Genomic DNA, 15,159 nt, shown 5'->3' with positions numbered 1-15,159 from the left:
TTTCCCCGCATTAAACTACTGAATGTTTAGTGGGGTTATGTCATATTTTTATTTCACATGCAACATGTAACCTTGCATGGACTCCCTCCTCAGTTTAAGGGCCGGTCTGGAGTCCACCTGAAGCGAGACTTCTTCCTCACCCACGCCTCCAGCGCTCGCTCCGAGCTCTTCATCAACCTGAGGGAGGTCAGCTCGCGGCTGTGTCTGCCGGCGGGCGAATACATCATTGTCCCGTCCACGTTCGAGCCCAACAAAGAGGCCGATTTTGTGCTGAGGGTTTTCTCCGAGAAGCCCGCGGATTCTGAGTGAGTGGGGGGTCGAGTTTTTGGCAGAAGGAAATTGGTTAAAAATTATTTTACATTGCAGTGACACATTTGAGTGCTTTACAAGGCATGCAAGGTTTGAGTATAATTTGCAGTGTTGGCTCATGGGAACAGCTGTGAGCCAAAAGATGCTATCCGACCCTGAGATATGTTCTCGAAAAAGGTCGAAAACCAATGTTTTATCAATGATTGCACTTATAAAAACAAGTATTTCCACCACAATTACGACCGAATTTGTGGTGCGTTTATTATCACAAGGTGACATTCAAGAGGTTTCTTGAATGCATCTTGTAGCTGCTTCCATTAACACTCTGTAATCCTTACACTCGCTCTCACGCTCTGAAGTTTAGAATATTTTCTTTATCTGCAATGAATGAATATTCAAATACATTTTAGTCAGAAATGTCCTGCCCTTCAAAAAAAAAAAACAACTGTTTATATTTTAGGGGAAAACAGAAATGTAAATTTGATTCGGTACAAATCCTGAGAAGAAAATTATGAAATTGGAAATTTTATTATTCTCTCCACTTCAGGGAGCTTGATGACAAAATTGAAGCGGAGCTTCCAAAAGAGGTGAGACGATGCATGAACCCTCAAAAGTGATGCGTGGAAAAGAACACGGACTGCATACTGACAACGTTTGTCTGTATTTTTTGGTATTTTCAGACGGAGGTAGATGAGAGCCAGATCGACGCAGCCTTCAAGAGTCTCTTCAGGCAACTGGCAGGGCCGGTAAGCATGAGCAAAAGCGGTTTGTGGTATATACTTCACGTGGTTAGTTAATTAACTTAATTCACGTTCTTTTGACGCTTGTTCCCGGCAGGACATGGAGATCAGCATCACAGAGCTGCAAACCATTCTGAACAGGATCATCAGCAAACGTGAGCAGACCTAATTTCTCTGGACAGAAAGTTTTAAATCTCCTGTGTTTCCCTAATCTTACTTCCCAATGTGAGCAGATAAAGATCTGAAGACGGACGGCTTCACTAAGGAAGCCTGTCGCAGCATGATAAACCTCATGGACGTATCCTTTTTTTTTTGTGGAAATGCAGGAAACATGACCTGTAAAATGTAAAATGTTACTAATTCTCTCGCTGTGCAAGACAGCCGCTGCTATTTTGTTTTTAACTTGCCGACTCAGACGGATGGCAGTGGGAAACTAGGCCTGACGGAATTCCATGTTCTCTGGGAAAAAATCAAGCGATACCTGGTGAGATGACACGGTAATCTCACGCTCTGTGATGCTCACATAAGCCGCCGATCTTCTGTAACTTCTCTTTTCTTTCTTTCTCGATCTGTTTCTGTCGTCATGTCAGACCATATTCAGGCAGTTTGACATGGACAAATCCGGTACCATGAGCTCCTATGAGATGAGGATGGCGCTCGAGTCTGCAGGTAAAAACCAAAAAAAAGACTCAACAAGGGTTTCTCTTTCTTTTGCATGCTGTTGAGTTTAAAACAACAACAACAAAAAAGCATTTGGAGTCTTGTGGACTCATTTGTCCTTGTTCTAGGCTTCAAGCTGACCAACCACCTGTTCCAGCTGATCATCCTGCGCTACACGGAGGAGGACATGGCTGTCGACTTTGACAACTTCGTCACGTGTCTGGTCAGACTGGAGACCATGTTCAGTGAGTCCCACGGGATCAGTTCACATTCCTCCATTTTGTGCATGTGCTCCAATGACGCGATACCATTTCTACAGACACAAGGGGCAGCCTTTTCTGTCTGGAATGTAAAGTTTGAAAAGTGCACTTTCCCACACCAAACTCCATACAGAAAACCTGGGATTTTTACAACAAAGCAAAATAGGAGAAGCTGATCCACTGCTGCCTCCATTAGTAATTTCAAATGTGTCATTTTATTATGTAAGTGTTGAATCTTTACTTCGGGTTTACCAAATTGAGACAAACTTACCAAAGGAGGCAGCAGTAGCCCAGCAGCTCCTGTGTCCCCCTGAGCTAAAAACGTTGATTTTCTCTATGGAATTTGGTACAACCACACATAAAAGATATATTGTACTCTGCTAAATCAATGTTTTTTGTGTCTCCAGAAACATTTAAGACCTTGGACACAGATGCAGATGGTGAAATAAGTCTCACCTTCTTCCAGGTATAGTCATAAATAATACATAAACAGCTACACAATTTATAAAAAATAGCAATGGATAACTATGATTCCCCTTCTCTCTGGTCTCTTCCACAGTGGATTTCCCTGACCATGTTTGCCTAGAGACGAGTGGACTCCATTTTGTCTCTGCTGCAGCTGCTGGCCCCCGTATCTTTTGTCTCAGAAGTGCCTTTTTTTCCCCTCCTTTGCTTTGTCCTTTTCACCCGTAAATCCATTTACATGCCTGTAATGGAAACATGTGCCAATCCTACAGTTGTCATATACTTGTTTCGCCACCAGATGGAGCTATAATTTCGGCCAAATGTGTATTTTTAGCTGCGCTAGAGAGTGAGTCAAAAACCCCTTTTCCGCTAACATTACTGGGAACTTATTCACGTGCCGAGGTTTTTCAAAATCCCAGGAAAAGTTCCTGTGGTGGAAAAGGGGCTAAAAAGAGTAAGTGAATAAGCTAATCATAATGTTTTTGTTCCAAAGTTACTACCTGTCCTTGTGTCTAAAGCAATGCTAGCTAACTAGCTTTTATCCTCTTGGTTTAAGAGGATAAACATGCCCAATGAATAAATTCATTTTGTAGCTGGTTAATTAGCTATTCAACATATTTTACAAACAAAGACAAAACAGCTAAGCTAAATCACGCTAGCTAATCTAATCTTGAGGATGACTGTGATTGAATTATCCCCAAACATAAACATTTACTTTGCCTCTCACTTAAAATACAAATGTTTGGCCCTTTTTAGGGAGTCAGCTGAAATGATTGGTCAGTAACTAGATGGTAGATTTATGTCAGATTGTGAAGGATACGTCTCTCTGTGGCTATCGACTGATCAGAGGTAGATGTTTTATTGAACGTAAAGAGTTCCTATTAACCCTCTTCCTTGTCTTTTTAATGGTAAATGTTTCAATTCAGTTATCACTCAGATCAGTACCATGTGTGGTCGATGGCGGAGATGGTGCCAGTTTGCTCCTTTTCGACTTAACATCCAGTATTTAGCGCAAATGAATGTGCGTGATACATGTATCTGGCACTTCCTGTCTACATTTTTGTGCCAAATTTTGCTTCACTACGCTTTGGCAGCGCGGAGACAATGGTGGTTTGCTGTTTTATATAGAATGTGTTGTTATATAATCTTGCTTATAATTATGCATGGCACTTTTTACTGACTGTTTTTTGCAAAACAATGAAAAAAAAAAAACTTTTATATTGTGGCTGTAACTGATGTCATAGTGATTTTAAAAAGGGATTTTTGTAAGGTCGGTTTAATCTCGTCTTTCATGGGGAACAAGAACACGTCGGTACCTTAGTTGAAGGCAAACAACGATGCAACTTGGATGAATCTGTTGTATGCATGCAGTGTGAATTGTGTACCTGATTTCTGTTTGGATCAAGAAGCTTGTTTTATTAAAAAAAAAAAATCACTTAGAGAAAAGGAAATGTTGAAATGTTGAACGTGAGCGATAATGTCAATGTTCTGCCAATTATTTCTTACCAATTTGTATCATAGGAACTTTTAAATTGAAGAATTTTTCTTTTAATCAAAAAGTTACTGACAATCCAGTACATTTTGTTTGATAAAAGAATCTTGTCCGATTTTGCAGTGTAATGCTTATGTAACATTGCCTAATGTTTACAATGGTGATACTCTTGTTTTACCGTGTAGCTTTTCTCTGTACTGCACATTGGAAATAAAAGTGGGGAAGGTTTTCACAAGTCTTTAAATGAATTTTGAATTCATATTTAATCTACGAATCAAAGCCGCATTTATTTGACACCTTAAAGAACAACACAGACGCATGATAAAGTAATAAATAACACATTTAGTAACAGGGTTCTTATCAAAACAAAAAATACAAGCACAGCAAAAAATGGCACAAATACAAGTACGCATTTCAACAACATAATATTAAAACCTTTACAGCAGACTCATTGTTAGTGAGTTAAATCGTAGACCTTTACACAAGCTGATCATATGTTAAGTTAGAATGACAATAATTCAAAATTGTACAAAGAAATTCACCTGCAGCCTCAGCAGAGGAATGCAAGACATTAGATAAGGCACCGTGACATGAAACAATAAGGTTTTGTGCATTTTATATGTATTTTTTTTCTTTTGAGCCGACACTAAAATCTGTCCAAATTGCACCTTTTTTTTTTTTTTAGCATTAAATCTGTTTTAAGTCTCTTTCAGTCAACTTTAAATCTTTCTGCTGACAAACGCAGGTGCCCCAGTGAAGCATCGGGCGTCTCTTAGGCGTAGTTGTTGTTGTGCTCCATCCTCGTCACCATGGTGGTGACCAGTCGCTCCAGCTGCGCCGCCCGCTCCTTCCCCGTCTGAAGGACCTCCTCATGGTTGGCCTTCTCTTCGCTGTCGTAGTCCATCACCGCCTGGTTGGTGATCAAAGACAGGGCGAAGACGCGCATGCCGCAGTGGCGCGCCACAATCACCTCGGGCCCTGTGCTCATGCCTGGTGAGGAAAACAAGCAAACATCATAATAAGTTAAAACGTTTGGGGTTCCTAGCATTAGAATAAGCCTTTTATGTGTTCTGTATGCAAAGGGTCTTGCTTTACAAAGGCTGCCATCTTGTGCTGCCATGTTTCTACAGCAACCCGAATGGACAAACCAGCCAGAGTGTGAGTTTTGAGGTTAAAAGTATGCGACGTGTATGTGAAGGCTACTGTCGTTCTCCGTTTACTACAATCTGCCATCTCACCATTATCTGTCCCCAGTTCTTACACACAGGACCTTTAAAGCAGCTTTCTAGTGTACTAAGAAAACAATCTATTGCTTCTCACCAACAGCATCAGCGCCCAGTTTGTGCAGCATACGGGACTCGGCAATGGTCTCAAACGAAGGTCCACCCAGTACGCAGTAGACGCCCTCCCGCAGGAAGTCTCCATAGCCGAGCTCCTGTCCCACGTCCATGGCCAGCTGCTGTAGCTCTCTGTCATATGCGTCAGACATGCAAGGGAAACGCACGCCAAACCTACGAGATAAGGGCAAACGTTCGGACTCACATGAGGCCTGAGGTTGGCGAAGGAAGCGCTTATTTTTTCAAGGACTCAAACACAGTCGTACCTGTCGTCGTTTGGTCCAGTCAGCGGGTTGTTGCCAGTGAAGCCGGGAATGTTGAGGTGGTCTTTGATGATCATAACGTCGCCCACTTTAAAGTCCTGATTGAGGCCACCGGCTGCGTTGGTCAGGATCACGGTTTCGACGCCGAGCAGCTTGAAGATCCGCATGGGCAGCGTGATCTGGAAAACACACGTAATGGGAGTCCGTTCAGGTCCAGTGTGTTGGATTTAGTGGCATCTAGGGGTGATGTTGCATATTGAAGCTAAACTGAATCCCTTTTACAAGCTCTGTTTCAGAAGCTTGGTTCAGTTTGGTACGCTAAGTAATTATTTGTGTTTTGATTGTCAAAGACTTTTTGGCCCCTATCTGTTGTGGTACTGTGGACAAACCGCAGTCAAATGACACTGGTTCAGGACCCAAAGGAGACCTTTTTTGGGTGCCAGAAACAAATTTGCAGAATTCCTCCCCCCCAACCTTTTTAGTTAAGATGTTTTAAATATCATGCATCAAACAAAGTTGACTTTGTGATTTTTTTGGTCATGGTGGTTTGTCCATTTTTAAAAAGTGGGTCCTCGTATTGAAAGTTTGGGAAACACTGGATTGGATGAACAACCCAAATTGGTTGAATTTAATGGCTCATTGTAGGGTAATTTTCAGGTGATAATAAATTCATGAACACATCATTTTAACTGTTTAAATTCCCTTATATTTTACACACTGGACTATCAAAAGTCGCCTGAAACACACACACACCTTCTGGATTGGGTAGCCCTCGTACAAGTGGAAGCGTCCCTGCATGCAAACACACGGCCTCCCCTTCAATGTTCCGAACACTAGCCGTCCTGCATGTCCATGCACTGTGGGGGGGGGAAGAGACACAGAAGACATAACCTGTCAGTAAATATTAACAGTACACGATGAACAGTCACCAGACCAGAGGTTCTGTTGTCGTTTAACTCACCAGTGCTCTGTGGAAAGTTAGGAATGTCCTTGTAGTTGAAGGCCACCTGGTCCTTCAACATGTCGGCCAGTCCTCCAAGTCCTGACCCGCACACGATGCCCACCGTGGGTCGAATGTAAGTCTGGGCCTGCAGCCAATCAGCAGTTGTCTTGCAGTCCTCATAAGTGTAGCTGCATGACGTGGAACAAAGAAAAAGGTTTTTGAGAATCAAAAAAACAGGCAGGAATCAAAGCAAAGGTTAGGGTGTTAATCATTAATCTGATAAGGGTTTTCTGCTGACGAAGAGTCTCCAATTACTTCCCTTTATCTCTTAATTCACTGACGTCTCATGTGATGTGCTCTGTGTAATTGGACTTCAGATTTTGTAGGCTGAGGACCTTATCTAACAAGTGATACCACACACACACACACACACACGCATACACATTCCTTTAGAGTCACACTTTTCAACTAATTGGTCCATTTTTTTTTACTAGTTCATTATTATTTAATGGATTGAATAATTGCAGCCTGTAAAAGACCTTTTAACGGACCAACTGTGTGTATCAACTGTTTTATAAAAAAAATGGCGTCATTATCAGCCATAGAAGAACAATATCGGTCTAGTTCTATAGTCTGACACATGCAGTACAACAAGCCTTTAAAATCCACGTTGCAGCCTCTAAGAATGTGTCTCCATTTGGTCACTTTCCTTTTTGGCTGCTTGCCCAACATTAACAGTACTTTTCTTCTTTTTTTTTTTTTTTTGACATGCGCAGGAGGTTTCCATGTGCCGAGCAGCGGCTCAGGGAAATAACCCCACAAAAAGTACAATGTGTTCAAAAAGGCACTCACCCTTTGTTTGCCTCGGGATACATTGCAGCTGATTGAATCAAAGAGTTGAAATCTTTAGAAGAAAATAGGAACTTATAGAAATACAACTTGATATATATTCTCTAAAAAAAAAAAATTAAGATCCAAGGCAGTGGAGAAAAAATAAATAAATGAAAACCCAGCAGTCTAAAATGAGGAGTCTAAAAAAACGTTGTGGTTCTATTGCAGTCAAAGTGTTTCTGGTGGCGTCTGAAGAAGGGGCGCTGCTCCTGGGTTTATAAAGAACACAGGGCACCCCCCCCCGCTTCCTCCCCCTCCTCCTCCTGTGAGTGAGGCAGACACATGCTGCAGCCTCATTGGCTGAAAGGACACACCTTCACACTTCTATGGATCCAAGAACAGGAAGTGATAAATGGGTATGTTGTGCTTGTTGACCCCCGCCTCTCATGCTCCGAGCAGCAGCAGCTGACCGTTCCGTTCACTCTTTCTGGACTTGCATCATTGTCTCAGTGTTTGCAGGAAACCTCCGTCAACGGCTGAGGCCGTCGTCATTAAGCAATCGGTTCCATGTTTGTCAACAACAGTGAACTTCCGTTTTCACGGGGGAGATGACGGGAAACTTGTTAGGCGCGATGTTCTCACTGGCCGTGACTCTGCGTTGTTCTGAACTCGCCTCTTCTTTTATTTTTTTGCCACCATGTACAGTATACATGTTAGGTATTGATCATTAACTCAGAAGAGCGAGAAGATCTATTGAGCAAAAACATTTAGGTTGACTCATGTGTGTTTTTCCCCATAAGCTGCACTCAGATGGCAGATATATGATGCCTATTTATTTATTTTTTATTGGCACAATTGCTTAACTTACACCAACCATTCATAGCAAAACGCTCATGTCTGTCCCTATTTTGTACTGAGTGAAAATAGTATATCCCACATTTAATATTTGACATTTTTTCTTTGCTGTTTCACCTAGTATTGTTATGAATAGATTAACCAGCCATTTGAAAGTTTAGCTAAAGTTTAGCTAAAGTTTTGAAACACACAACCCAGAAAAACTTTGACCTTCAACATGTATTAGTGCTGCTCCTATAAGTTCATATGGTTCACTGGCATAATCAGCTGGTCTTGTTACCACTACTAAGACTAACGGATGATTTCAAGCATCATTTATTAAAAAAAAAAAAAAAAAAAAAAAACTCTGTATTTTAATAGAGCATGATAATAGAAAAATTGGCAAAAAAATCAGCACATCGTCCACATAGAGAAGCATCTTTAATGTAGAGATTTACACAGTATTTTGCAGGGTACATAAGCACAGACATGAAGCAATTCATAATTCAATAAAAATAAATCCCATTATCTTTACAGTTTATCATGGTCATAAACCCCATGTTGTTTATGACGTTCTGTTCATTCCAGCCGCAATTGTTACTTCACAACACATTGTTTCTTCTGTTTACAGATAAGACCTCCACAGACGCATAGGGTGAGGAATGATCAGATTTGTCTTCATGAAAGCTTGTGGTGTTGTTGCCCAGCCACAGGGTTCACACACTTTTACTATTTGAACACCAAACACGTCGTGTTCGCGGGGTTCACAACGTTCATTTCGAAGCACGATGTTATCACCAATCATGCTGATGATAATTCTGTCTTCTTTTTATTTTTTATTTTTTAAAGTTCCTGAAATAAAAGATAGTTTTTTTGTTTTTAAAAAGAAGTAACTGGTTAAAAATGATGTTTCTGCAAATGTTTCTGGTCACTGAGGAAGATTATATAACCCCCACGTTTTGATAATTTAATTACAATAAAACAAACACAACTAATCATGTTTGTTTTAAATGACACATCGATCAATGAAACACAGTACAAACATCTCCTGGAATTTACCCTGAGAACATTACAGAAGTTCCAGTTCCAACCTTTGTTTTGTTTGACTTCGGTTTACTTTGGATTACGCAGGAGAATGTAGGTCGAAGACCAGACAAGTCAAACACCAGCCAAAACACGGTGTGCCGGCACCACAACATAACTCTCTATGATGTTGGACATTGAGTGAATGACCTTGGCCATGTTATTATGACTTCCGTCTGTGTCAACCACCTCTCTGTTTAGACTTTTTCATGGGAGTTCACTTTTTCTTCCTGATAACACAGGCGGTAGTCATTGACCTGTTGACCTGTGTCTTTTGCCCCTCCCCTCGCTTGTAGCTATCACGCCTTTAGCCCAGCCAATGGTGAAACGTTTATCTTGTGTTTATTGCTTCACGGCCAGTTCAGAAAAAAATAAAGGTTTTATTGATACTTGATATCACAAGGAAAGGAGTAATACCTGTACATTCTGCTGTGATGTACCATCATTCTCCTGTCCTACCCTTGGAGCAAACATAACATCATAAAATCTATTGACTTGACAAAATAGAACAACTACAATTTATGATCTCCTAAGTTATAATAAGAGCTTAACTTTTGTCTTTGTTTAGCTCTATCAAAAGTGCAAGATAAAGAACAGCCAACCGCTAAAGTTAGCCAAACTATCACCTGGGAGCTAAGCTAGCATCACAATGAATGTGAAATGAGCCACATTAAGATTTAAACTGTGTTTATGAAACACAACTAAATAAGAGCTAAAGTTAGCCAAACTATCACCTGGGAGCTAAGCTAGCATCACAATGAATGTGAAATGAGCCACATTAAGATTTAAACTGTGTTTATGAAACACAACTAAATAAGAGCTAAAGTTAGCCAAACTTTGCTTACCTGTGTAGTAAACTAGCATGAGTATGAATATGAAAAGCTGAAAAAACAAAAAAACAAAACTAAGCCAAGGGCTAGGTTAGCCAAACTTTGCTTATGAAACACAACTGAATAACAGCTAAAGTTAGCCAAACTTGGTTTACCTGTGTGGTAAACTAGCATGAAGTTGAATATGAAAAGCCCAGTGAAATAAACAAAAACAAAACAGCCAAGGGGTAAGTTAACCAAACTATGATCTGAGTGGTAGCTACAGTATATGATGGACGTGAATGATCTGCTTTTTCAAAAGCCCAGTTAAGGAAATATCTTAAGTTAATAACAGTTCTACATCGTCAGTTGGTTACTGTATCCTTACAGCTCACCAGTTTGTGGTTAACACTGTCGCAAGTTTCAGTACTACGCAAATTCACGCTTAGACTGTTACATTTATGTGCGTAATAAGCAACTATGTATATTGGATTGTTGTTCTACTTAATTGTACCTTCTGTCCTTTTTCATGCCTTTTTCATGTCTCTCACAGGACACGACGTCAGCAGACCCCGCGGAGACATTTATGATGTTGCGCATGCATTCCCCACATAATCATCATGTTTGATGTCATTTGCAACGCTGCCAGAACTAGCGCATGACGCACGCAATTAAAGCCCCGTCAGGTCAGTCATCCTGAAACGATACTCAATTTACTTAAAGCTTTACTTAAAGTATTTCAAATCTTTTGATTAAAACTATGTCTTGGTTAGGAATGCACAATATTGGACTTTTTGCTGCTATCTGATATAGGTTTATTTTTACTTTTCTGTAGTAAAATCAACACATTTTTTATACTCGCCGCAGATGTAATAGATATATATTTTCCTCATTGAGTGAAATAAATAAACATAAAAAAATAACAATTGTTGAGGGCGCCAGCATAGAAGTCAAGGACAAAGCCACTTATTTAGCCTATTGCTAGCCAATATCTGCCGATTATCAAAAAATACTCATGCATGCACTTTTGTTCAGCTTTGAGCTGTTTTGAAACACTCTCTTGAAGTCACATGTGGAGTTCCTCAAGGATCAATACTGTACTCTGACTTTTGTTCTCAGTTTACACACTGCCTAGTCATCAGAATGAGAATATTGACGACTCTGTTTGTTTTGTTTTTTTTTAGAGAATGCAGTTGTGTCAGTTTGTAATAAGTGACTGCAGCTGTGTGACACTGTTTGACCTCAGCTGTCTTATCTCTGCGCCGTCTGAACACAAGACTCTTCTTCTAAGGTCTGTTGTCGGTCTGTCAATCAAATATAACCTGGTCACAGGAGGTAAAAATGTAATCTCACAAGATCAATAATTACTTTAAGTTATAAAGGTTTACTGAGGTGACTTGACAGAGTGTACAGAGGCCATTTGGGGACCTGCATCGGAAAGAGTCAAGGCCACATTTTTGTGGCATAAATATTTTTCTCGCTGTGCACAAAATAAAGCAGCCTATGAAGCAGATGTTTACAGGGTGCGTGTTTTCTTCTGCACTGCACTGATAACGTTGTTTGAAGGGCTTTTCATGTTTTGACCCCCATGATGAAATCACAATAACAATATTTGTATACAGTATTTTACTGTATCTATTTATTCAAAATAAAAGTGAAACTTTTCAATAAAAAACACCATAGAGAAATAACTCATTATCACCTGGGCCACATGAAGTCAACTGTAGGGCCGCATGTGGCCCGTGGGCCACAAGTTTGACACCTTTTTGGCAAGCGAACACAGTCCTGTAATAAAAAGATTAAGAGGGCCACAAGTCCCAGTTTTACTGTGTTTACTTATCACATGGTACCTCCAGCCGAACACTTGTGCTTACTCTGCTGTAACCATGGCAGTGTCTTAGTCCGACTATTGTCTTAAATGGACTAATATCAGAATATTGTTGTCCTGGACGGTTACTATTTGACTCGGCATCACAATAGCAACTGTGAACAGTTTATTTTTAGGTATCCAAGTTATATAAAGCACGAGCACTGGATGGGAATTAGTACTAAAGTCAATACTGGTGTGTGTACATTTATGGGCGAGTGTCAAATACTGTCTGTGTGTTACACTTCTGGTGTAGGAGACATTCCACTGACGCTGCCACTGTTACATAAACGACTACTGTATAGAGTATGTAAAAGGTGTAAATCAGTGTCGCTCCGGCCAGATAAAAATGCTCATAAAAACGACCTGTCTTTCTATACAATAAAGCAGTGTTTCCCAAAGTGTGGGGCGCAGTCCACTGGTGGACATCGGCGGTATTGCAGGTGGGCCTCAGACAGGGATATAAAAATTCGACCAAAATTATTTATTTAAAACATTCATACTTTCAAATAAAATAAATATAAAAATGTATTAAAATATATCCTTATAAAATTTGAAAAAGATCCCAATTATTATTCAGATCATAAATATTTATTGGTAACCTGGACGCGATAAGATAGACTTTTATTAGTTCCATGACGGTGAAATGAACAGCAGCAATTACGGTCAAAAGTTAAGGTAATAACTCATCAACAATCAGCACTTTAGTATCTAGGAATATACAATACAGAAAATAATCAATTTGATAGTATACACAATATAAACAGTGTGTAATTAGAATATATATACTATATATATGGAAAACAAAATGTTTAAAACATGCTACATTTGTGCTAATGTAAAAATATGACAAGCGTCTACAAGAGTTTATTTATTGCTTTTTTCGAGAAACAAGGAAAATATGCCTTACACAACCTGCATATGGTTTATCTAGACCTGTTCATCGGAATGTGGCACTAACATTATAGTATTTATATATTTTTAATTATGTAAGGATGCACTTACAGTATTATTACATAGCTAACGTGCACATACCGCGCATGCAGCTGCACAACTTCGTGTCAGTGGAACATTGTGACTACATGTGAAAACCGAATCATGTGGACGCCTGACGTAACACGAACTGACCTCATTCACACGGTGAAGGTGGGAAAACTATGTCTAGAACATGAATTCCTGCGGCTGAATTTACAGTCCAATAAACGGAACGTAGCACGGATGTTAGTTCCTCCTGCGTAAACCTGTAGACTGAAAAAAATCGGGTTAATAAAACATGTGAAGATGCAGATTGATTTGGCAGCGTTCCCATTAAAAAGTGTCAAAAGTGCAAGTGAAAGGTGACTCGTGATTCATGGCGTGTCCACAAATATTCTAATATTCTATATTCTAAATGCGGCTTTTCAATGGATAAAACTAGATAAACCAGTTAAAATGTCTTGCAACACTCTCGTAATGTTGGTTTAAAGAGAGACTTTTGGTTTATTTGTATGGTTACATAAGAGTTTATCGCTGTGTTTGTCTTTCCAAGTCTGGGCCAATATCATTTCATCAGCAGTCACATATGTAGGTGAGAGTGGCAGACAATGTTGGATGATCCACCATAAAAGCCGATTATGTCATGTGTCTCCTCTCTTCTGTTCGGCAGTAATATAGTGCAGATGTTGCGGTTGATACAATTATATAAAACTTCTTTAGGGAGCGCTTTATACCCTTAAATTCAACACCTTATCAGATGCCTTACTCCCACTTAAGGCCCTGGTATACTTCCGCATGCAGCGAGTCACATTGTGCGTCACACAGACCCTCCTGGTATACTCGCGCGTCAGGGTCAAGTATCTGACTTGTACAAGTCTGGACTCAGGGAATAGGACGCATTTCTACCAAAGAAGAAGAGAATGATGCTACAGCTCTCTTGGACACATCTGGTTCAAAGCTGAAAGGCCCGTCGGGTAGGCGAGTCGGGGTGTCGCTGGTTTGAGGGCCAGGTTGGGGCTCGGATGCCTATCCTTGGTGACTACTTCTTCTGTTGTGGAAATGTTTTTTTCTGCTTGGTGAGCGAGGCTTAATACGCCACCTAATGGTGGGGTGGAACTTCAGTTTGCACATGTGCTGTCCATGTGCACTTAACACGCTCTTTTTATTAAGTAATACAATGTAAAAGGTGAACAGAAGAGGACCGACAATAGATCCCTGAGGAACTCCTGAGGTTATTTGTAAGCTGTACTTTCAAAATGAAGTGAAACATAAACAAACAAATGGAAAAAAATGTAACAAACAACTATTTTGGAAGGTTTTGAAAAGAGCTGATTCTGAATGATAGTCATTGTAATACAATGTGTGTTTTTTACTTAATTTAGCAACTCTTATAAGGGAAGCAGCAAGTTTGCGAGAGGGCATTCATTCAACGACCTTCTCCTGCTGATTTAATGGAGTCAGTATAATCTTTTGCATAATTAGAAACTAAAAGAATTTGCTTTGCTTAACGTGACATGCACTGCTCTGGATAATTGGGCAAAGAATGATCAGAGTTAAAAAACTGACTTTGTGAGGATCGTTGAGTCTGTGGAGATCATGTGCCGTAGTGAGAACTCGACTTGACCTTGTAAAAGCAGAAATTAGATTAGCTATTTACAGAAATCCAAGCTGCAGCACGTTAGACTAAACAAAAACTGTGAAGGTGAAATCAAATTTACATTTGTGTGTGTGAATGAGGTAAGTGTTTTCTCCTGAAGGCCATTTAGCAACACTGGTTTATGAGATTAAAGAGTTGTTTCTTTGTGCTTCTTTGTGAGTTTACCACAAATTTTACGAGGAAAAAATTGCAATTTAATACTACATTTTTTTTTACCTTTGTAAAGGATTAAGGTCAACTGTGAATTTCTTTGATAGGGCTGCAAATATGAGCTTAAAGAGAAATTAGTCCTTATCACATGGTTTCACATTTTTCATGGTAGCTCTGCGAGATACTGGTGACTGCACGTGTCCCTTAATGTCTTTATTTAAGTGGTGGTCAGTAGATAACATCGTCGGTCTCAAACTCCCATGGCTACAAGCCACCAGGTTGGTCAGTCAAGGGAATAATAAATCAATTTATTTCAGAAAACTTTGGATATTCTGACAAATAGTTCACAATATAAACATACTGATGGTGAAAAATGACTCTATTAATTAAACAAATAACTTGATAGACATAGATATTGATACATACATAGATAGATAGAGTCCATATTGACACCATAAAACATATAATATCAGCAAAATTAAGA

The 15,159-nt window shown here is 39.8% G+C and overlaps 2 protein-coding genes across 3 annotated transcripts in view; one reads left to right on the top strand and one right to left on the bottom strand.

The window, feature by feature from the left end:
- The window catches only part of capn1 (calpain 1), a 29,447-nt gene extending 25,286 nt beyond the window's left edge, over window positions 1–4,161 (top strand). The window contains exons 13-22 of the mRNA XM_058625798.1: window positions 94–305; window positions 857–896; window positions 990–1,055; window positions 1,147–1,204; window positions 1,283–1,347; window positions 1,465–1,533; window positions 1,640–1,718; window positions 1,838–1,954; window positions 2,377–2,435; window positions 2,529–4,161. Of these exons, the coding sequence (XP_058481781.1) occupies window positions 94–305; window positions 857–896; window positions 990–1,055; window positions 1,147–1,204; window positions 1,283–1,347; window positions 1,465–1,533; window positions 1,640–1,718; window positions 1,838–1,954; window positions 2,377–2,435; window positions 2,529–2,555 (792 nt within the window). The 3' untranslated portion in view covers window positions 2,556–4,161. The remainder of the gene's footprint in view (window positions 1–93; window positions 306–856; window positions 897–989; window positions 1,056–1,146; window positions 1,205–1,282; window positions 1,348–1,464; window positions 1,534–1,639; window positions 1,719–1,837; window positions 1,955–2,376; window positions 2,436–2,528) is intronic.
- Window positions 4,162–4,248: 87 nt separating this feature from the next.
- Window positions 4,249–15,159, bottom strand: part of pnp5a (purine nucleoside phosphorylase 5a) — a 19,954-nt gene continuing 9,043 nt past the window's right edge. The window contains exons 1-6 of one of the 2 annotated variants that reach the window (XM_058625796.1): window positions 7,322–7,527; window positions 6,488–6,657; window positions 6,280–6,383; window positions 5,530–5,705; window positions 5,247–5,437; window positions 4,249–4,916 (exon numbers count right to left, since the gene is read on the bottom strand). In XM_058625796.1, the coding sequence (XP_058481779.1) occupies window positions 4,699–4,916; window positions 5,247–5,437; window positions 5,530–5,705; window positions 6,280–6,383; window positions 6,488–6,657; window positions 7,322–7,344 (882 nt within the window). In that variant the 5' untranslated portion in view covers window positions 7,345–7,527 and the 3' untranslated portion in view covers window positions 4,249–4,698. Of the gene's footprint in view, window positions 4,917–5,246; window positions 5,438–5,529; window positions 5,706–6,279; window positions 6,384–6,487; window positions 6,658–7,321; window positions 7,528–15,159 lie in introns of those variants that run through there. The other variant, XM_058625797.1, reaches the window with a different exon arrangement.

Source organism: Solea solea, chromosome 3 (assembly GCF_958295425.1).
Source record: "Solea solea chromosome 3, fSolSol10.1, whole genome shotgun sequence".
Taxonomy (NCBI): Eukaryota; Metazoa; Chordata; class Actinopteri; order Pleuronectiformes; family Soleidae; genus Solea; species Solea solea.
This window is presented reverse-complemented; position numbering and strand designations above follow the sequence as displayed.